A 22813-nucleotide genomic window follows, 5' to 3' on the forward strand; every position below is an offset into this window, starting at 1 on the left:
GTATTCATCTGCTAGGCCCTAGCATGTTGGAATGACACGTGCCATTCAGAAACTGAATGAAGTACAAGTCATGTCACACACGTGAACTGGTGTTAACTTTAGGGTTAGGCACAGTATTACACTTTGCAAGAGAACAGATCATCACACGGGGGAGCAGAACAAGTCAGGAAAGACATTCACAGTTTAGATCTAGTTAGTCATTTGGGCTTCATCATAATGCGATCAGAATTTTAAACTATGTCATCAGAGTTCATCAAGTCGAGATCAAGACTCGAGTCAAAACATTATCATATGACATCCCCATGGTTGTACTCCACACTAACAAAGAATAATCATGAGACATGGACTGGTTTGAACCCCTTATGACCTCACTCACAGCAACAAAATAACAGATCAAAGCATCAAACAGTACAAAATTAGACATTTTTGTGTTTATTACAGTTAAATCTAATACTTTTTCCAGCTCTTGTTGCCAATCGAGAGGTATATAATCGACTAATTGGAAGCATAGAATTAACATTAAACACTTAACTCCAGTCAAATTCCCACATACAGAAAAACAAACACATACAATTCGTTTTTTGTTCTAGTCATATTTAAATCTCTGAATACAGCCACTGAATATAATTTGTTGATCACACAGTAATTAATTTAAAAAAAATAAATTAAAAAAAAAAGGCATCATGTATGACTTTACGAGGTCAACGTTCAGATTTAAAATTGGGAGGCAGCTGCTGCAAAAGTGAAACATTAAGCTGCACATATCGGATCTGGGCTTCCTTTTGTGCAGTCTGAGGTGTCATGAACAGAGGCTCATGTGTGAATCTGGGATGAACGCTTTTAACTCTATAGCTGCTGATGAACATTTGGCATGCGGTTGCTATGGCGACCTCATGATTTTTAAAAAGCTGTAAAAGGTGGTCGTCAGCACCCCCATGTGGGAAAATGTAAAAATCTTATTTCCGCTGCGGAAAAAAAAAAAAAAAATACCGACTGAAATATGAAGCAGCACCAGTGACGTCCATCCTGGAATGAATGAAATGTGCTTGTAAACCAGCTGCTGTGTGCAAGAAGAGGAAATCAAGTCAGGGGACAGCAATTCAAGGCTGTGGCTGGGGAATCCTTTGGCTTGGATCTGACCTGCACTGCTGTGTGAAGTTAGTACAAGCGTGCCTTCAACTGTATTAATCAGTGCTGCAGCATCATGTCAGTGCATTTGTCCTTTAGCTTTACATTAGAGGGGCACTTGGAGAGTGTATCCTATGACAAGATCAATGCCCTGCTGCGGTCCAGAACGGTTTCCTTCCTTAACTGTGCTACACCTCTTCAACAAGTTTCTAAAAACGAAGCTAGGTAGATTATGTGCAAACTTGCAGACAAACAAGTGGCTGTGAAAACAGATCTTGGAAAAATAAAAAAAAAATCTGCTGTCATGTTCCCTAGGACGACTAAGTAACTGCTGGCAACGATGTTTTCCTTACATAAAAAAAAAAAATTAACAAAAATCATCGGTTTACTTTCAAATGTCATCAGATCTGACATCCCCATCCTTCATGGTCACCCCATGGACTCTCCGTGTGTGTGCTTCAAGTGTCAAGGCTTGTTGTACCAATTCATGGAGCGCCGCAGAGCTCTCTCCCAGCTCTGGAGGATGGGGACGTACTCCCCGTTTGGGCTGCCGGTGCACTCCTTGTCTGCACATCGGGGCAAAAACTCATCGTCTGCACTCTGCAGCTTTTTCAGCTCCTCGCGCGTCCTCCAGAAACCTGCGTACAACACCGACACAAATATAAATGCAGAATCTAGCACCGCATAAGGTACGCTGTGGTGCAAAAAGAGCAATAAATGCTGGACAAATGATCTAATTATCTACATCACTGTGGACTGATCCACTTAAAAGCCATGTTCCTCATGATTCATTTTATTTTTCAGTCGTCAGCACCACCTGCTTCTGGCCTGTTATGAAACAGCCACAACAAATCAGCCATATTTTCTGGTTGATTTGATTAAATGCTGACTAATATATAACAATCTAATTACATAATGTGAATAATTAAATGGAAAACAGGTTATGTAACAAACAGCAAGGCTTTTTGCCTCTCCTGCCAGAGTCAGCAGGAATAAAAATAGGACTTTTGATCAAAACTTTTCAAATGGGCCTGTCAGGAGCTGTAATATTTTTAGAGAAAAACCACAGTGAAAGTAAGACCAGAGTGTCAGAGCATGATAGATCACTCCGTTTGTGCTCAACGTCATTTCTAAGACATCTTATCTTCACACGGCCGTGAATCAAATGCTCCTTCAAAACATTCGACTACAGTGCAAATATTTGTTCTGTTTAAATATTTATTTCCATACCGACTTCAAGTCCAGCGACAAAAGCAGCCCCGAGACATGACATCTCATGGTGCTGGGGTCTGGCTATCTTTTTACCAAACAAGTCTGAGGTCAGCTGCATGACGAAGTCATTGGAGGAAACACCACCGTCCACCCTGAGAGAGAAAGGAGCCGAGCACTCAATTAGATTTTCCTTCACTTTACTGTAACAGTATCAGGGAAACATAAAGCCATAATGCAAAGTCAATAAAGAAATGAACTGCATGAGTGGAGGCAGAGAACACAAGAGTCTATTCTGTTACGCCCAGTTTGTTGGCTAAAAGACAAACACTAAAATAAAATATCAAACGGGTGTCTGGTCTCTGTATGAGTTAAATGCCAACACACAGAGTTTTTATTGCATGTACAGTTACTACCTTCAGACTGACGAGTTAAAAGAAGTACTGTACCTTATCTTTGTGATGGGAATACAGGTTTCTCTTAACATTGTCTCATACAGCTGCTTATTTCTGGAACAGAATGTAAATAAGCATGAATGAGAATAAACAGTAAAGCAATAAGGAAACTAGAGTGCTGTGCAATAGTCTTGAGCCACCCTCATTTCACTACGTTGGACTCGAAAACTAGGAAATTGGTGCAATCATACATGAGAATACAGCTCTTAAGGCAAAAGAAGAGTTTGTACAATCCCAGCGTGATTGCAAGTCTGACCACCGTTAATCTTCAACACAATTTTTAATCTCTTTAAACACTCTTCAGGAACAGTTCTCCACAAATAAATAAATGGTAAATGGCCTGTATTTATATAGCACTTTACTAGTCCCTAAGGACCCCAAAGTGCTTTACATATCCAGTCATCCACCCATTCACACACACATTCACACACAGGTGATGGCAAGCTACATTGTAGCCACAGCCACCCTGGGGCGCACTGACAGAGGCGAGGCTGCCGGACGCTGGCGCCACCGAGCCCTCTGACCACCACCAGTAGGCAACGGGTGAAGTGTCTTGCCCAAGGACACAACGACCGAGACTGTCCAAGCCGGGGCTCGAACCGGCAACCTTCCGATTACAAGGCGAACTCCCAAGTGTTAAGGATCATTATCAGGTTAGAAAATGAAGCCACTGAGGCTTTCCAGATTTTTAAAGATCTCTAATTCCACCGTCTGAAATTCAGCCCCAAACCATGACACAGTCTCTCCTGTGTTTTACAGATGGCTGTGGACACTCACCTCTCTCCTGAACTCCTTCATACATTTGGAACCAAAAATGCCAAATTTGCATTCATCACTCCATCGGACCTGTTGTGGCTGATTTTTACTCCAGTACTTGTGTAATTTGGCCTACCTCAGCCTTTCTTCCTTTTTGAAAATACATATTTTTCTCATGTCTTCAGGACATGACTTTCAGATACACTGTATCTGCTAGATAGTTATTAGGTCGAACATTTCTTATTCTGTCCTCCACTTATCCAGTTTCCTCAACATTTCTAAGGATATACTTGCGCACTCTTCCAAAATATGCCAAGGTTTCAGCTAATAGCTCTTTGGGAGTTATTGTGTGGTGCAAAAATATTTGATGCCAATATAAGAAGTGTGTTATTTAACATTTTCATAGATTCTTCTACAGAAATTGAAAAAGATTACGCGTTTTTGTGACCAGCTGCTACTAACAAAGTTGTCTGCTATGAGTAGACACAACACTGGTTCCTCCCTTGAGTTAGGTGCCTTTTTAATACTTGAATGATTTACAGATCAGTTTTAAGCAGCTTACCAAAAACTCCAAACACGGCTAAAAATGGTCGGGTACAAGGACAGGACTGAGAAGGAGTTAAAAAAAAAACAAAGTTTTTCAATAAAAAAAAACTTTGAAACTTGCTCTTTGCTCTTGGAAGCAAAAATATTTACCAAATGAGTGATAGCTCAAGACTTTTGCACAGTATTTAATCTTTTGAAAATGCCTCACCTGAAGGCGACTGACTCCAGAATGGCCCGGACCAGGTGGCGTTTAGTAGTAGATGGTTTTAGGCCCATGAAGGAAGCGCATGCTTTTGGATCATTCAGAGGAGCCTTTAATAAAACATTTACACCAACAGTTAATAAACTGCAGTCGTTAAAGAAAGGATGAAAGAAAAAAAAAGGTCTCTAAACGGTCTTTGTGTCTTAAAGTCAAGCTCAAAAATTGTTGGTCAGCAGATGTGCTGTTACGCAGCTCCTGCAGGGTTACTGTCGAAAAGTAGCTTTTGCGTGTCTAACTATAAGCATTTAGCATCCAGCATAAACACTTACAAGGGCGAGTTCACAATGGAGGGCAGCAAAAAAAAAAAAGAGACACCATGTTACAGAGAGATAAATAAAATAAAGAAATGAATGAGTGTTGAGTTAAAAGAAACTACACGTAATAAGAAACACACGCTTACAGCAGAAAAACAAAAAGTGCACAGACCTGCAGGCCGCTGAAGGAAGGAACAAAACACACTCCATCTGAATCACTGACACTGTAAGCCATGGTGCTGGTCTCTCTGACATCAGAGAAGAGCTCTGAAACAGCACACACACAGGTGTCACACACAATCCCTGGTTCTGTCCGTCACTGCCACGCTCAGTGTTCAGTGTGGAAGAGGAAAACCGACTATGATTTAAAGATGGATGAATTAGTCCTGCGTGGTGTTTTCACACTATACGCCTCACTGCTCACCCAGCTTCTGTGCCCATTTGATGGCGGTCCCTGTGTCGGCTGCATTTCCCTCTGCCAGGTACACCACCTCTGAGCCGATCTTCCACCCCACAAGAGGATACAGACCTGTAAAGAGAGGTCAGAGGTTATGATTAGCCTGAATGGGTGAATATGAATGTATGTGTGGACTCTTTACCTGCTACAGATGTATGTGGTTTGCTCCCAGTGTTTATGTCCATGAAGGTGCCTGTTCCCATGGTGATCTTCACATCACCAACATCAAAGCAGCACTCTCCAAACATGGCTGCCTGTTGGTCTGCCATCTAAGGCACATGGACAGAGGAGATAATTGAAAGTTTTGATGACAATGAATGTTGAAAACTTGCAATTAAGGGAAGTGAAGTAGAGTGCAGGGATGACGTGCAATCAGCTGCTGATTAGCTAACTTTGCAAGACATCTTTGTTACAACATAATGGTGGTGAAATCCCAGGTTTAAGCAGTTAGAGGTTTGCAATGCAGACAAGAGATTGTGTGACGGTCAGATGTTGACTCACCACTGACATGATAGGAATGGGCACGCCAAAGATGGATGGGTCTGTGGAACCAAAGTCATGGCTGTGGTGTCAAGACAAGAAACCGGAGAAATCAGACACAATGCATCACGATGCTTCCTTCTCTCACCCCAAGCGGTCGTGGCTGGGGCCGCCCCTCCCTGAGCCTGGCTCTGCTGGAGGTTTCTTCTCGTTAGAAAGGAGTTTTCCCTTCCCACTGTCTCTAAAATGCTTGCTCATGGGGGGAGGGGTCATATGATTGCTGGGGTTTTCTCTCTATGTACTATTGTAGGGTCTACCTTACAATATAAATCACCCTGAGGTGACTGTTGTTGTGATTTAAATCAAATTGAATTGAATCGTCTCACAGTCTCTTTCAGAGCTTTACTCTAAAGGCAAACTGAAGGCAAAGGACATAACGAGATGCTCCGCTTTATGCTTACTGTATATTGCAAAGGTTGGGTTTAATTGAATCTTTAATTATAACTCTCTAACTAACATATTGAAGTGACTGTTGACAGTGTACATTTTCAGTCAGTGCATTTGAACTTTAATGTATACATTTTTCTTATGCACACACATGTTTGCTTCCACCAGCTGCAAGAAAGCAAACATGTGAGTCACATTAAATGTGATCATGTGGGATTGTGGCACACACTCAGTGTTTCTCAAGAAAAATCTTTTAGAGAAAAAACAGAAACAAAATGAACACAATCTCTTTTCCCCCACTTCCTTGCATATTATAACACTGTGCATGGATAAAAGTTGGGACCCATTGATCTATATATAAATAGGTATAAAAAGAAGGACTCTTGGATTCTCTGCCAAAGTCAGCGTCTCATATGGAACCGCATTAAACATTGATAGGTTCTTCCTTTATTGATACTCACTGTCTCCACAAAGTTTCATTAAATTTAGACAGATAGACTTTGAATCAAACAAAAAGACAAACAATAACAAAAACAAGCATGTCTCAGACTCAGCAGGGACATAAAAAAAACATAGAATACAAAGACAAATGTGATCATGTTTATTAATATGAGCGACTTTTGCTAAAACATGAACAAACTGGAAGCGAATGGTCCACTCACCCTGTATTTTCTACTTTGGGGAAAATAGAGAGCGGCAGGGACACAAGAGAGGAAAGAAACCCACTCCAGCACATCTATGAAGCAAGTCACATTACAGGGATATAAAAAGACAAACTCAAACCAACCACAGAATAAACAGTAAATAATTATGACTGACACCAGACCTGATAAGAGTCGAAAATCCCTGTTGAACTGGCATTAGAGTAATCGGTGGCATGCAGGTGTCCTGAAACAGATTAGGAGATGCATATAATCATTCTCTAAAAGAAAGGTTAATTAACAAAAAACTCGAGCTGCTTGTCACTTTTCCAAATCTCCTCCCCAGGAGTGAGCCGAAACATTCCTGAGGAATTTCAGCCAATCAGTGACTCAGTAGGATTGATAAGACAAAGGACATTCTGTCTGGGGATTATTATCCTGTTAGGAACTGTACAAAAATCACAGTTCACTGCACAAATCTTATATTACTGAACTTGTTTTAGATGTCACTGAGTTCAAGAGACTAAACGAGAATAGCTAGAAAAAAAACTCTCCCCTGAAAGGAAAGAAAAAAAGAAAAAGTGTTTTTAGTCTAGGCTTACTCGATGTCTGGGAAACCAAGCTAAACAATGCAAACCCACCTTTTGTGAGTTTAAACAGGAGCCAGCTGTCTATTGTCCCAAAGCAGCAGTAACCTTCATCTATTGCTTGACAAACCTGAAAGAAGAAAGAAACACGACGAGGCTGAAAACAGAAGAATGCTGTGGGCCATCTAATACTGAGGCTTCTCCTTTCCTTTTTTATTAATCAACTCTTTGGTTCATAAGGGCATCAACACAAGTTTATTTTTACATAAATAAAAACCTCCCTCCTGGGGCGTAGCATGTTTGTGTTTCTTAAGAGGGACAAGCTGGGAGCGAGGGTTCTGCGCAGCATCTCAAGCGTAATTTATGTTCCTGTAAATGTGTCAGTCTGCGTACACGTTTCTGTTCGGACAGCGAGACCTGAAGGCTTTTCTCCCATCACAGCCGTGCTCCCATGCAGTCCTCCAAAATCCTAACTGCATGTCGCTGGATGCTGAATGCTGATTGGTTGATAAGTGGGCCAGAGCAGGAAAGCGGAGTACACCGGGAACGGGAGAAGCATAAAAAAAAACAACCAAACGAACAAACACACAAAAAAACGTAAAAAAAATAATAATACAGAAGCTTTGAGAGTGGCTGCAGTGGACTCTTTGTTTGACTTCAGCGCTTTGTATATTTGAACCTTGCTCTTCCCTGCAGGTGGCTGACGGACCACAAACAGCACACAGCAATCAGCCCACAAACCAGTTATACCACATACTTTGTATTCTGCCTCCATTAACAACAGAGTTCTCTGTAGGTAGACGGGCCATCCCCTGATTGGCGGTGGACTGTGAACATGCAAAGCATAAATTCCGCTTTAGCCGAGCTGTCCTCGGACTTTACTCTTCTGGACAGAAATCTCTGATGTGTCCTCAATCTGCTGGAGCCACTCATCCACTTTTAGGGTTATAGCTCCTGATGCTGGTGTTACCACTGGGACCATTTTGAACTGTATCTTCCACATCTGGTCCAGTTGTTCCTTCAGCCACTGGCACTTCTCTGTTTATCTCAGAATCTGGTGCTTAGGGTTTGCTCTTCTGCCACCATTATCAGAGCTTCTGTGCTGTCCTTAAAGCCAACATTTTTCTAGCCCCTGCTGGGATTTCTTGATGTCAGCCACTTCCTCTACCTGTCGATGGTACATCCCAATGCAGGCTTTTGGTCTTTTACAATGCTTCCTCCTCCTTTCCCTCACCGTCTAATCCTTGCCTCACCTCTTTCCGCTACTTGCACAGCCTCAGGGTGTCAGATTTTGGGTGGAGACCTCCGTCCATTGTGAGCAGGTTTTTTGTGTCTTGACATATCAGTGTATCTCCTCCTGTTTAATATTACAGTTGAGTATTAAATGACTTGTCTTAGATCTTCATTGTGGAACCCAAAGGACTGTGGGTACTTGTAGCTGTTCTATGTGCTTGTCATCCTGCATTCTCGAAAACCTTTTGGTGTGGATCACCTTCCCACACTCTGACACCACTGAGTCACACTTATTCAGGCTGAGGATCAATGAGTCAATGTCTCACTCATGCCGGTTGTACAGCTTGATGTTATCCATGCACAGGAGATAGCTGATTATTACTCCACAAATCTACTTTGAATATGTATTAAAAATACATACAGACTAGTGGTTGGAAAATCCTTTACAAATGGTAAATAGTTATTTATTCTCTTATACTGAAGGTAACAACTGTAAGAGTCTAACCCTAACCCTTAATAGTAATGAATGATTTGTTATATTCCATCAAATATGAGGGAACTTCAACTTTTCAGTGCATTCACTGTTCCTGAATTCATCGTTTAGTTGTGATTTTTCACACATAAACGAATTGTTTGATTGCAATTAAACAGTGGCCCACATTGTTCCCAGTTGTTATGCATGCAAATGTGTGCAACTGTGTTACTCTACTTTTGAGCACAAGCCCGTTAGTTAACCCTTCCACGCACCTGTTTGTAATGTGTCAAGACCCAGACGAGGCGAAAAGTGACATGCTGAGTGGAGAAGACGATGAGACTTGCTGCAAGCAACCGTTTCTGCCTGGTAACAAAGTAGAGGACCTTCATTGCACCATGGATTGCCTGAGATTTTTGTAAAAACAAACAAACAAATAAGATGGATAAACAAAAAGCACATCCAGCACTGGTTGAAAAGAATTTTGAGTTTACATGGGAACATCATATTTATTTGAAATTTTTTCCTGCCTTTGCCTTTTAAAGTCCAATCTATTGACTAAAGATCATGAAAGATAGAAATGGGGAGCAGCCTCACTTTCATGGTGCAGGATCTGTTCCAGGACTTCACCAGGTCTGCAGCTCTCTGATCCTGCCAGCTGATGAAGTTGTGGAAAGGAACCCCAGTTCTCCTGTCAAAGCGGAGGAGGAGATGAGAAACAAGCTAGAGGAAAAGCCAGCGTAGGGCATGAATTATTCAAAGATGTGCTAAAGTAGGTATGTGAGCAAAGCTATTCACCTGTCCCATGTTGTGAAGGTACTGCGCTGAGTGGAGATCCCAAGGGCCTCTACCTGGTGCATTTGTATTCCTGCATCTATATGATCAGGACAGCAACACGAGCACAAAACGGTTAGGCAGAGAAAAAGAAGGACAAGGATCGTTTTTCTAAAAAAATTCCAACATAAGACATTCACATTGCAGTAAATGATTAAAAAAAAAGAACAATTAAAAAAAATCTAAAAGCCAAGTGTGCTTAACTGGAATATCAGTATATGATCTTTCGCACGCAATTTTCTCTTTGACAACAAAACTAAATGAACTATGGGAAACTTCGGTAGTGTTTTATCCAGAGGTGGGACCAAGTCATTGTTTTGCAAGTCTCAAGTAAGTCTCAAGTCTTTATCCTCAAGTCTCAAGTCAAGTCTCAAGTAATGTCAGGCAAGTCAGAGTCGAGTCTCAAGTCACTGGTGTAAAAGTCCGAGTCAAGTCACAAGTCTGAAACTTTGAATTTCAAGTCCTTTCGAGTCTTTAAAAAAAAAAAAGAAAAAATAATGTTGCAGTTATATGCTAAATGTAAATATTAGACCATGTAATTTTAAAATCTGTGTTTTTCTCAACACATACAAAATAGTGAACTTAGAAAATATACACAAATTGTGAAACTGCACCTCTTTAAAATGCAGCTCAATTAAACCTAGCTCCAAGAATAATTTTCACCGACAGTTCTGAGATAAGCTGCATGTTGTTCTTGGATGCGGTTGTAGGACCGGCTTTAAAATCGCATGACAAAAATATCATACACATTAAAAAAAACTGTATCACCAACGTAGCCTGGAAAACATTTGCTAGTTAGATGAAGTCAGCTATCTCATCGTAGCATATTTATATGCATATTTATAATCATACGGTTCTTGGAGTGAGTGCATACACTCATGAAGTTTAGTAACTTCCGGTCACTGCAACAAGCCCAGGTACAGTTTACCGCCGGATGGGTGCAGGACCTTGAAATGCACCGTGTAGAACGAAAGACCATCGTACGTATCATAAGTTTACCAGTCTCACAAATCGTCGTCATAAATACACATTCCTTAACCGTTTATTAATAGGACCTTTGAGCTCAACGGTAATTAATTAGTAGTGGAAATAATTTCTGGTACCCATCACAGAAATGTAGCAGTGACAATAATACTGTATGCTGTAATCGTACTGGGCAATTAGTGATACAAAAAACCTGTTTTATCCTGTGAATAAAAGTATATGTTTTTGTCAATGTACCATAATAACAGAAGCGAAACGCAATATTGTGTCAGGACAATTCACTATTTATGCACAATAAATAAAGGAGCATAGCGCGACAATTTCTGTTCAGCGCCAGACTTGCTTGTAACCTATATCACCAATTATGTTATGAAAATGACGTATTAACTACTAAAAAACACTGACCTTCGTGTAAATGCTTGGAGCAGACTAACCTGTGAGCTGGAGGGTTCTGGGACGTTATATTTGATCTTTGAATGGCTGCAATCCAGGCCATCCATCGCCTCTTTGTTACTTCGGAAACATGGCTCGAACAATTTCTCTTCAACGACGTAATCCGATAACAACCGATCTCTTTACCCGTCAGCTTCTCGTGGCTGTCATGCGACCGGCTATTGCAGTTAATAATACAACGGCTTCTTGACATTTTTGTGTTTCTTTTTATCGCTGTATAACTGATTTCAATTGAAAGCCTGCGTGCGCTAGTACCGCTTGCCACGAGTTCCCAGAATCCTTTGCGGTTCTACCCGTGAATGACGTCACATTTTCAATCTCTATATAATATGCATGTTAAATTTTATATTTGGGGTAAAATATCAAGTCTTTTCAAGTAAACCGGTTCAAGTCCAATTCAAGTCCCAAGTCATTGGTGTAAAAGTCCAAGTCAAGTCAAAAGTCTTAGAACATTTTTTCAAGTCAAGTCTAAAGTCATAAAATTAATGACTCGAGTCTGACTCGAGTCCACACCTCTGGTTTTATCTATTATGCTTGTATTACAACATGCCTAGAAATGGTTACAAAGCCATTTCTAAGGCTTTGGGACTCACTGAACCACAGTGATAGCCATTATCCACGAGATTTCCAAGGTACCCTGACCTAGTGCAACAATGGCAAATAAAAGAGTTTATCTTTAGATTCAAGTGTGACCAATATACAAAAAACCTTAGAAATCAGGAAGGGGACAAACACTTTTTCATGGCACATCTCCGGATTGACATAAAAGTAGGAATTGGAGCAGATGTACCTTGCACGGCTCCTTTAACCACAGAGATAAACCCTTTCCACAGGTCATCTGGGTCCATCTCCACATGTCCTACCTCTGGATAGAGGAGCACAACCTGGGGAAAGATCAAGTTTGTGTGGATGCTGCATTTAATTTACCAAGTAGGTGGTGAGGAATTAAAAAGGCAGAACAGATGAATACCTTTGTAGAGCATGATCCTCGGATCTTTGCCTCCTTGTCATAGACGTGGCATCTGATTGACGTTGTGCCCACGTCCACCGACAAAATGTAGCTTTCCTTCTTGAAACCGTTCCTGTGGCTCCCCATTGTGGGAAAGTGTGTCCTATTTTGTCTCAGTGCTGTCCCACGCCATTTGTGATCAACTCATTGTGGTCTTGTGTACAACCTGAATTGCTCGTTTAATCCGATAGTAGCTTATCTGCACCGGGTTTCGTGTTGGGACTGTAACTCCACCTTTGGACTCGGGTTCCAGTTCAGCCTGTTTGAGTCAACAGATTGCTACAGCCTGATTTTCCAGCAGAGCAAACATTCGCATCACAAATTTTTGTAGCTAAAAGTGAAAATGGGTCCAAAGTTTGGCTGGAGCCGAAATGCTTTTCACAAGTTCACCAAACTCAAAAGTTAAGCTAGGGCTAACTGGCTAGGAGACATTTAAATAGTAATTAGCTTCCCCAAATCTGTCTAACCGCTTTATTCTAACCTTCTCTGTTTCCGGGATCTACTCCCCTCACCGTGCGGTAGCGCAAACGGTAGTCTAATTATCAGCAAGGAATAACGAAAGTAGTAGTCGTAAAACCGCGTAAACTTACCCGAAAGCGTGTTTCTGTGCGGGCATCCGTAGAGTACATCGTACGCATGCGCAGTACGGTACTCAAGTCCGGTAGCATGTGGATGTTTTCATCCTAGCACGCGTGTATGGTTCTGACTGACGCTACAATTGTTTCAGCCTGTGATTTTGTGCTATTTAAAGGTTTAATATGGCAAAAACAGACGTAAGAGTTATACCGCATTTGTGCAACTTACACAAACAGGCTTTGATGTGATAATAATGCATTGTGTTAAGCGTTTATATCACGTTGTTTTTTGGGGTCAGTGCGAACTCAGGAGCTAGCAGTCGGTTAACTTGTGAATTATCATAATTAAAATTGTACAAAACATGAGTCTGATTATAGTCGAGTACTCGGATATAATACCGTTATTACATTAGAAAGGCCAGCTATTTAGGGAAGAGTTAATTTTTCTGTCTTTAATGATAAAAATGCTAAAAGTAACACGAACATCTCTGCCGTTAGCACAGTGTTTTGTCAGACATCGCAAAGGAATTTACAGACTTCAAGTTGGGTTTTTGGTAAACGTAAATGGTAAATCGTTCACTGAAACTGTTGTGTTTGTTTCAGGCTACGAGACGGAGAAAAAAACAGAGCAAAGTTGTACAAGAGGACACAGCTGACACTGGCAAGTAAATCCCTATTAATATGTAGAAATTCACAGTAAACATAACTGTTTGAGCTGAATAATGTTAGTAACTATAAGTCCTTCAATCTTTATGATCTCAGCGGACACTTTATAAGGTACAACTGGCGTATAGTTTTGCCTGCACAACTAACTTACTGTTTTGTGGCACAGATCCAACAAGGCGATAGATACATTGCTCAGAGATTTTAGTCCATATTGATATGACAGCATCACGCAGTTGCTGCAGATTTGTTAGTTGCACAGTTGATGTGAATCTCCTGTTCTACACCATCCCAAAGATGCTCTTTTGGATTGAGATCTGGTGACTGTGGAGGCCATTTGGGGAGTGCAATGAAATTACTGTCATGTTTAAGAAAGCAGTTTGAGATGATTTGAGCTTTGTGACATGGTTTGTTATGCTGCTGACAGCAGCCATCAAAAGATGGATACACTGTGGTCATAAAGAGATGGACATGACCAGAACAATATTCAAGTAGGCTGTGGTGTTTAAACAGTCCTCTGGTACTGGTACCAAAGTGTGCCAAGAAATTATCCCCAACAACATTAAACTACCACCCGCAGCCGGAAATTGTTGATACAAGGGAGGATGGAGCCATGCTTTCATGTTGTTTATGTCAAACTCCGTCCTTTCCACCTAACTGTTGCTGCAGAAATAGAGATTCATCAGACCAGGCAATGTTTTTCTTACTTCTATTTTTCATTTTTGGTGAGCTTGTAGCCTCAGTTTCCTGTTGTTAGCTGACAGGAGTGATACCCAGTGTGGTCTTCTGCTGTTGTAGTCCATCTGCTCCAAGTGTCAAGATGTTGTGCTTTCAGAGGTGCTCGTCGGCATTTTCCTGGTTATAACAACTGACTATTTGTGTTAATGTTGCCATCTTATTATCTTAAATCAGTCTGGCCATTTTCCTCTGACCTCTGACCCCAACAAGGAATTTTGACGCAGAGAACTGCCGCCTACAGATATTTTCTTTTTCAGACCATTTTCTGTAATCATAGTGATGATTATGTGGGAAATTAATAATTAATCAGCAGTTTCCACTCAGATCCACCCATCTGGCATGAGCAATCATGCGACATTCAAAGTCACTTAAACTTCAAGTTAAGATGACTTTACGTTTCCCAATTCTGGTGCTCGGTTTGAATTTGAGGGGTGATCGTGGCTCAAGAGTTGGGAGTTCGCCTTGTAATCGGAAGGTTGCCGGTTTGAGCCCCGGCTTGGACAGTCTCAGTCGTTGTGTCCTTGGGCAAGACACTTCACCCATTGCCTACTGGTGGTGGTCAGAGGGCCCGGTGGCACCAGTGTCCGGCAGCCTCGCCTCTGTCAGTGCGCCCCAGTGTGGCTGTGGCTACAATGTAGCTGCCATCACCAGTGTGTGAATGTGTGTGTGGATGGTTCAAGGTTCAAGGTTCTTTATTTGTCACATGCATAGTTATACAAGTATAACACACAGTGAAATGTAACCGGAGCGGAGCGGTCAGGAAGGCGTCTGGACGTGGCCGCGCCATCTTGTTATCATGGGTGGATGACTGGATATTGTTACGGATTCAATATATTGGGGATGGATACAAGAGGAAAAGCCAAAAGAACAACACTGGTCCAGCCAGGTTGAGTCAAACGATGATTTTAATGATCACACGCGTGGGAGATGGACACCGTACGCAGACAGCATCAGATCTCAAAATGGTGGAGCATTGATCAAACTCTTATAGCCTCTAGTGGCCCCCACCTAATCATAAAAGCCTAAACATTCACATTCTTTCTCTCACACAGCGCCTAAGCTACGACCTTGGCTCCCTGTTTATCTGCTCCTGCTGAGATGGGGCAGAAAACTCCAGTATGTTCTGTTCTCTTCTAATCAGACAAATAAGGCGATGACTTTCTGCGAACAGTATTTCTTATAACTCAGCAGTATAATGCATCATAAAACAATATCATTCATTCACAATAAATCAGCAGTCTAATGTAATGCAAATCAGTTTAACAAATGCAATAGTTATCACCTTCTTCTAATTCAGGAGAATAATGCAAACTAAAACTACATAATAATTCACAATCTTTAATTAGGGGTCTAACATGGCATAAAATAATATTATAATCCCACAATATGTAAAGCGCTTTGGGGTCCTTAGGGACTAGTAAAGCGCTATATAAATACAGGCCATTTACCATTTCAGCAGGACATCTGGATCATGTCCACCTGCCTAAATTCAACAGCGGTGCTGCCATGTAATATTTGATTAGATATTTAGTGGACAGTTGGGCAGGTGTACCCACTGAGGTGGCCGGTGAGTTACTGTCACACAGGGTGTCTGCACTTGAGCTGTGTGAGTAATTAAAATATCTTTTCAGATCGTCAGACGGACACTGTGATAAAAGTTAAAGGAAATGCCCCCACAGTAACTGTATCCTGGAAGAAGAAGAATGAGGAAGGAGAGGATGATGACACACAAACGACACTTGATGCAAGCGATCAGATGACTGCCGAAAAGATGACTGGTTGTGGTAAGGATGTTCACTGGATGTTACTGCTGCATGACCAAAATCTTTCAATATCCTTTCTCCTCTGAAGTGTGCATGTGTAATAATATAAAATAATAAAGTCTATCTGTTGCATTTCATACAAGATTTTTAGAGCGCTGCTTCCGATATGAAACACGAACCCCTTCCACTGATGTCACAAAAGATCCAGTCACAACAGTTAATTTACAGCATCTTTAAATGATGGCAGGTCTGCTTTTACTAGATGAAGAGACCCCAATCGACCCCAGCCTTTGTCAAAGTATTTTCAAAGACATAAATATTATTCTTCAAATGATAAAAGCTATTGCATGCTATAAAATTGTGATAACAGGCGTTTAAGACCAAACCCTCCAGAGACCATGAAGCCTTAGCTGGCAGAAGTAGTTGTGTTTTATTGGCTGTGGCTCAGGAGGTAAAGCGGGTCGTCTGCTAATCATAAAGTTGGCGGTTCACTGCCTGCCTCCTCTGGTTTTCATGTCGGAAGTGTCCTTGGGTTGGATACTGAACCCTAAGTAGCCCACACTGCATCCATTCACCCAGTAACCGTGTGTGTGTTACTGGGTGAATGAGGCTTTTGGTAAAAAATGTTCTTAGAGTGCAGTTAAAGTAGAAAAGTCCATTTAACATCTGTAATACTTTCTGTCCTGTGCAGTAAATGGGAAACAAAAAGCAGTTAAGAATCGCCCATCCAAGAAATCTAAGGTGAACAACGATGGTGAGGACTCATCTTTATCTTGTACATTACCTCGTATTCCTGGAGAGGCTTCGCCTTCACATGTTTCATCCCTTTATTCTTCTTTAGGATTTCGTATTTGTGTTGGCAACCTGAACAAAACTAAAACCTATCAAGAAGTCAACGTGTCACTAGAAAAATACTTCATGTCGCAAAGCCTTCTGTTTCAAGACATTCAATTAGCCCAATCCAGGTGAGTGTTTCTGTTTGTTTCTTTGTTTATGTGATTTGTTTTTTTCATGTTAAGTCCTCTAAAAGGTGTGATGAAAAACCTCTTTGCCTGTGAAAGCAACAAATGTGCCTGATCTGAATTTAACGGTCTTCTCCTGCACTGTGGGACAAATTCCAGTGTTATTTTTAGGTTGCTGTGAAAGTCCTGTGTGACTTCTTGGAAACGTATTTGCATTCTCAAAACTGACCTAAAATTTGCACAATATTCATCTTTTGTGTTAACGTAACTTAACAGTTTTGCTGACGGTCATTGCTCATAAAGGGAGCCGACTTTTTGGTTAAATCACAAAGACAAAAATGTTCAGCATGTAGCTGCTGTGTTAAATCTAAGCTGTAAGTTCATGGATAAGGAGAAAGGCGGTTCGTCCTGAGCTGTGTCAAGGAGAGCGGTGATGATCAGTGAGCAGCAGTATGGCTTCATGCTGAGAAAGAGCACTACAGATGTGGTGTTTGCTTTGACAGGCTGACAGTTGAGAGTGCATTATAACTTGTCAGGTTAACAAGTTGCATATTTAACACTTCATAAAAGCCCCCAAAAATTAGCAATGTGGAAAATGAAAGTATGCACAAGAAAAACATCAAAACCTTTTCTTTGCCCCTCCTAAAAAATATTTTCTGTGTTTTGTAAATTTTGCTGCTAGATGAAATAACTGATATGAATGTGTGCTGTTGTAGGAAACATGCTTTTCTAGATTTGGCCACCGAAATGGACTTGACGAAAGCGTTGGCGTTAAATGGAGAGATCCTTCTCGATAAGCCAATGAAAATCACCAAAGTAAAGATCACAAGTGAGGACAAGGCGAAGGTGAACGCACGCTCACTGGACAAAAAAGGTAAAATAGTACTGTTAATTGATATCAGACATGACGTTTCAGACATGAGTTTTTCATGGTTGTTTATTCTTAAATAATCTTCATTTGGTTCTTATTTAGTTTATTTAATTTTTCTTGCAACATTTCCTTAGTTGTTGGTTTAATTTGCTGTTTTTATTAAGAGTTTTATTGTCTCATAATTTCCTCTTTGCCTGACTTCTGCATCTTTCCTTTATGTCAAGTTTACTGTTGTCTTTGTTTTGCTGTTTAGTTACAGTTCTCACTTCCTGTTTCTTTTTGATAGTCACTTCTTTTGTTTAGCATCTACGTCCTTTGAAAAATTCCTGATAATTTGCAGCTGTGTTTAGTTGCCTTCCTGTTCCCCTTTCCCTCATTACTGTCTGTGTTTTTATAGTTTCTCTCTGTCATTATATTAATGCTGCTATCCTGTATATATTGTACATACTATTGTTTGAGTACTTACAATTGTTTTTTTTGTACTTTTTATATTTTACATTTATATTTATTATTGAAACTTGCACCAAGGGAGTGGCACTCCAATTTCATTGTACTCTGTACAATGACAATAAAGGCTATTCTATTCTATTCTATTCTATTCTATTCTATTCTCTCCTCTTGGTTGCTTGTTGTCTCATTGTGCCATATAGCGTTAAATGAGAGGACTCAAATACACTCTCTGCAGACAGACTTAGGCTACGTCCACACGTACCCGGCTATTTTTGAAAACGCAGATTTTTCTATGCGTTTGCGCCTTCTGTCCACATGTAAACGGCGTTTTCGGTCACTGAAAACTGAGATTTTTAAAAACTCCTGCCAGGGTGGATATTTTCGAAACCCAGTTTTTGCATTTACGTGTGGACGAGGTAAATGGAGAAAACGCAGCGTCAAAGGTGTGCGCACTTTTTGACGTCACACTGTGCGTCACGTTATTGTTTCGGTGAAATGAATATATACAATGGCGGATGTAGACAAAATACAGTTAATTTTACTCTCTGCAGTGTTTAAATGCTTACATATGCATACACATTCTGCTTCTATGCGCCATCTTTGTTTACGCTTTCCCACCCAGGCTTATTGACTTCTGATTGGCCAACATTTCTACACGGATAGGAATATAGCGCCACCTGCTGCTCTGGCATGTTCCTAGCAGCGTTTTCCTTCATTTCTGCGTTTACGTGTGGACAGGATTATTTTTTAAAACGAAAACAGAAAATCTCCGTTTTCAAAAATACCCGTGTACGTGTGGACGTAGCCTTAGTAAAAAGAAAGCACCGCTGTATTGGTGAGGTGGGTTGTCCAAAGAAAATGACAACATCCTCACAAATTCCATCAAAGAAAAAAGTAAACTTAATCCAAAAATCAGGACTCAAATGACTAAAGGAATAGAAGATGAAAAAATAAATAAACAAGAATACAAAGTCCATAAGCTGAAAAACCTTGACCAAAACCCAGGACGATGGCGGTTACCACATTTTCTATCTCTTGCAGTAAATGGTAAAAGGAAGGCAGAAACCGTCATTGAGGATTCCCCATCAAAGAAAGCAAAGCGCATCAATGATGGTATGAACTCATTACTGCTTGTCTTGTAAGATATCCAGTGATCCTGAAGACGCCTTTACACATCTCGCTGCTTTATTCCTCTTTAGGATTTTGTCTTTTCGTTGGAAACCTCAACAGCTCTAAAAATTCTGAAGAACTGAAAGAGTCACTAGAAAAATATCTCATGTCACAAAATCTTCTGTTCAAAGACATCAGATTGGACCAATCCAGGTGAGTATGTTTTCTTAATTTATGCTTTATTTTTTTATTTTCATTTTATTTATTTATTTATTGCTGCTACATAAAGTACATAAAGTGATTTTCTGCTGTTACAGGAAACATGCATTTGTAGATTTGCTCTCAGAAATGGACCTGACTAAAGCCTTGACATCAAATGGGGAGGTGCTGCTCGATAAACCAATGAAGATCGCCAAAGCAAAGATCAAAAGTGCAAAAAAAGTGAAGGTGAAATCTCCTGAACTAAAAAAGCAAGGTAAAAATGACCAAATAGATTTGTTTAATGTGCGTTGATTAAATTAATGAACTTCTTATCGAACTTTAAGAATGTGCATTTGTCACATAGTATAAGAGATGGATCTGGCCTCTGGTAGTGAAAAACCAATGTGGAAGTTCCTTGAGCCTTCCAGTCCTATAGGAATCTGTGGCAATGGTCATTAGCAGGAACCTTTGTAAACACTTTCTTAGTGAGTTTAAAATATAAAACATTGTGAGGATCAAAATAGTAATATAAGCTTTATATATTTAAAAAAAGTGGAACTTTCCTGTATTTTTGCAGCCAGAGATGCCAGATGTTTGTTTGTAAAGAACTTGCCTTACAACGTAACGAAGGAAGACATTCTGAAGGTCTTCCACAAGGCCATCGCCATCCGGTTTCCTGGTGGAACTGAAGGCCCAACCCAAGGGTGAGAGTTTTGAACAGGAAGTTGTCAGATGAGGAAGTCATTCATTACTTGTTTATGCTTTGAAAGGGGGACCTATTATGCTTTCATGTTAGAATGGTGGAAGTTTATATTAAAGCTGAGATTCTAATGATGAGGTCATAATGTGTACAAGTAATCCCTGTGAGCTAAAAGTTGAAGCTTGAATCTGCTTTAAACTCGTAGTATGATGACGCCACCAAGAGGGGATATCCTTATATGGTCCTCTTGCAATGGCTATGGCAAAAGCCCCACCCACCTGCTGTTTAATCCTTTTGTTTATGACGAAGAGCCAATCAGAACCAGGTTAGCATAAAGGCTGTTAGTGAATGTGCTAAGGCTTAGTATTAGATCATTAATGGTATTTTTAAAAGGGAATCAGGCAAAGCTTTCTACGAGAGTTCAAAGAGATAACATTAAAGATATTAAGCTGAAAATTAATATAATAGGTGCATTTTTAAAGATTGTTTATAACAAGTGAAATGTCTTTATTTTTCAACAGAATTGCCTTTTTGGAGTTCAAAAACACAAGCATTGCTAGGAAGGTACAGAAGCAAAAACAAGGAGTGACGATCCAAAAGAGGGTTTTGATTTTGAACTGTGTAGGAGAAAAAGGTGCTTGTAGAGTCACTAAAGCTGATGTGGAAAACAAAAGGAAAAAAGGTAAGTGAAATCAGTGAAGCTGTTTGAATATTCTTTTTTAGTAAATTTAATGTGGACTTTGCATGTTCTGACCTCCTTACAGATAAAAAGGCCTTGCAGTCATCCCAAAATATTGAGGCCGGCAAAAAAGAAGCCAAAGAAGAATCGTGTGAAAAGCCAGAGAAAGCAAAGGGTATCATCTCATTATCTTGATGTTTTCAGATTGGCTGCTTGATTACAGAAGTGTGGCGTTTGTGATGTCAGTTTGAGTAAAACAGCGGCGTTAAATTATTAAATGTTTCTTTTCTAGTCCTGTCAAAAACACTGATCGTCATGGGCCTCGCTGAGAAGACGAGTCCAGAGATGCTCAAAAGTGTCTTTGAAGGAGCCGTCAACGCAAGAGTCACTGTAAATAAGAAAGACGTTTCAAAGAGGTCTGTAGTGCGAAGCTGTCTCTTTACTGTGTTAACTGCTTAAACTGAGTTCACGATTCTCACTTGGATGCATTTTACATTTCATTTTCGTCAGGTTCGGCTTTGTGAACTTTGGCAGCGATGAAAGTTGCAAAGCTGCTAAAGAGGCTATGGAGGACTGCGAGCTAGATGGCTGCAAAGTGACTATCGCTTATGCATATCCCAAGGGTAAAAAAAGTCGGCGAGCCTAAGGAGGCTTGGAGGGGGATCCCGATGGAAAGTCTGCAGGTCTGTAAGCTGGCAAAGAAGGAAGAAAGTTGACAGGTGGAAGAGCGAGGACAGGAGGAAAGACGTAACCTACTGCCTCATAAAATGCTCATTATGGAGAGGTCAGCAGACTATAGTGTAGACTGTGTGATCACACACAGAGGGATGAAGTCCCCTTTAGCTTCACTGTAGCGCTTTACTGTCTTTTACTTCATTGTTTTGTTTTTGTTTTGCTTCTTTGCTCAAACCCTGAATTAAATCCACTGTAGTCCACAGAGTTTTTCTTCTTGTTTGTTAGTGAGTACAACTTGATGATGCTATTTTCACTTTGGGTTAGATTTTCTACACCGACATGAAAAGTATGTAAAGAATAATGTACCTAATTCAATTCCAGTACCAAAAAAGTTGGGCCACTGTGTAAAATGTAAGCAAAAAAATAAAATCCAGTGATTTTCAAATCTCGTAAATCTATATTTTATTCAGAGTAGAACAATTCAGTTCATTTTTATTTTTATATATTGCCAAATAACAACACAGAAAAAGAACATAGAAAACCTGTCAAATATTTAAACTGAAGACATTTATCATTTTAAGAAAGAAAAATCTGTTTGAGTTTGACGGCAGCAACGTGACATGCTCGTGTTTACCACTGTGTAGCATCCCGTCTTCTTTAAGCAACAGCGCATAAACATCTGGGAACTGAGGAGACCAGCTGCTGAATTTGGGAGAAGAATGTCGTCCTATTGTTGTCTCGGTGATTGTAGCTGCTCAACAGGCCAGTCCAGATCGTCACTATGGAGCTGCGCTGCTGTAATAGATGCAGCACGCGCTTTAACATTATCCTGCTTAAGTATGCAAGACTTTCCCTGAAAAACACGTCTTCTGGATTGGAGCATATGTTGCTCTAATACCTGTATATAGCTTTCAGCATTGATGGTGCTTTTCCTGATGTGCAATCTGGCAGTTCCAGAGCACTAATGCACCCCCATACCATCAGAGCTGAACTTAGCTGAGAGAAGACGACAGTAGTGCCGCCTGAGGTCCATTCGCAGATGGTGTATTATAGTTTGCACACACACAGATTTCTCCAGATTATTTTGAAGATATTATGTACTGTAGATGATGAGATATTTAAAGAATAGAGAATTTCAGAACGGTGAACCTCTGCCCGTCTTTACGTCTGAGAACTTCTGCCTCTCTAAGATACTCTTTTTAAACCAAATCACGTTACT

At 40.4% G+C, this 22813-nt stretch overlaps 2 protein-coding genes across 3 annotated transcripts; one reads left to right on the plus strand and one right to left on the minus strand.

Moving 5' to 3' along the window:
• Positions 1 to 1096: 1096 nt before the first annotated feature.
• On the minus strand, positions 1097 to 12834 carry gk5 (glycerol kinase 5). Of its 2 annotated transcripts, XM_085438215.1 has the most exons (17): positions 12798 to 12834; positions 12169 to 12466; positions 11989 to 12082; positions 9726 to 9801; positions 9525 to 9618; positions 9203 to 9334; positions 7277 to 7352; positions 6821 to 6882; positions 6657 to 6730; positions 5569 to 5629; positions 5210 to 5336; positions 5035 to 5139; positions 4783 to 4877; positions 4303 to 4406; positions 2787 to 2846; positions 2359 to 2492; positions 1097 to 1766 (listed from the first exon to the last, which is right to left on the minus strand). In XM_085438215.1, the coding sequence occupies exons 2-17, from the start codon at positions 12292 to 12294 to the stop codon at positions 1594 to 1596; spliced, it is 1593 nt and encodes a 530-aa protein (XP_085294341.1). In that variant the 5' UTR covers positions 12295 to 12466; positions 12798 to 12834; the 3' UTR covers positions 1097 to 1593. The 2 variants fall into 2 exon arrangements, with proteins under 2 accessions (XP_085294341.1, XP_085294340.1); XM_085438214.1 differs by lacking the exon at positions 12798 to 12834 and having other exon boundaries at positions 12169 to 12787.
• LOC146688017 (nucleolin-like) lies at positions 12054 to 21858 on the plus strand. The gene is made up of 14 exons (XM_085438216.1): positions 12054 to 12128; positions 13386 to 13443; positions 15815 to 15967; positions 16638 to 16700; positions 16788 to 16911; positions 17625 to 17782; positions 19271 to 19342; positions 19429 to 19552; positions 19657 to 19814; positions 20118 to 20244; positions 20762 to 20922; positions 21005 to 21094; positions 21212 to 21335; positions 21430 to 21858. Exons 1-14 carry the CDS (start codon positions 12108 to 12110, stop codon positions 21563 to 21565), a joined length of 1569 nt encoding a protein of 522 aa, XP_085294342.1. The 5' UTR covers positions 12054 to 12107; the 3' UTR covers positions 21566 to 21858.
• Positions 21859 to 22813: the final 955 nt, after the last annotated feature.

Source organism: Copadichromis virginalis, linkage group LG18 (genome assembly GCF_057382275.1).
Source record: "Copadichromis virginalis isolate Kocher_CV1m ecotype Utaka linkage group LG18, C_Virginalis_male_GT1.1, whole genome shotgun sequence".
Classification (NCBI taxonomy): Eukaryota; Metazoa; Chordata; class Actinopteri; order Cichliformes; family Cichlidae; genus Copadichromis; species Copadichromis virginalis.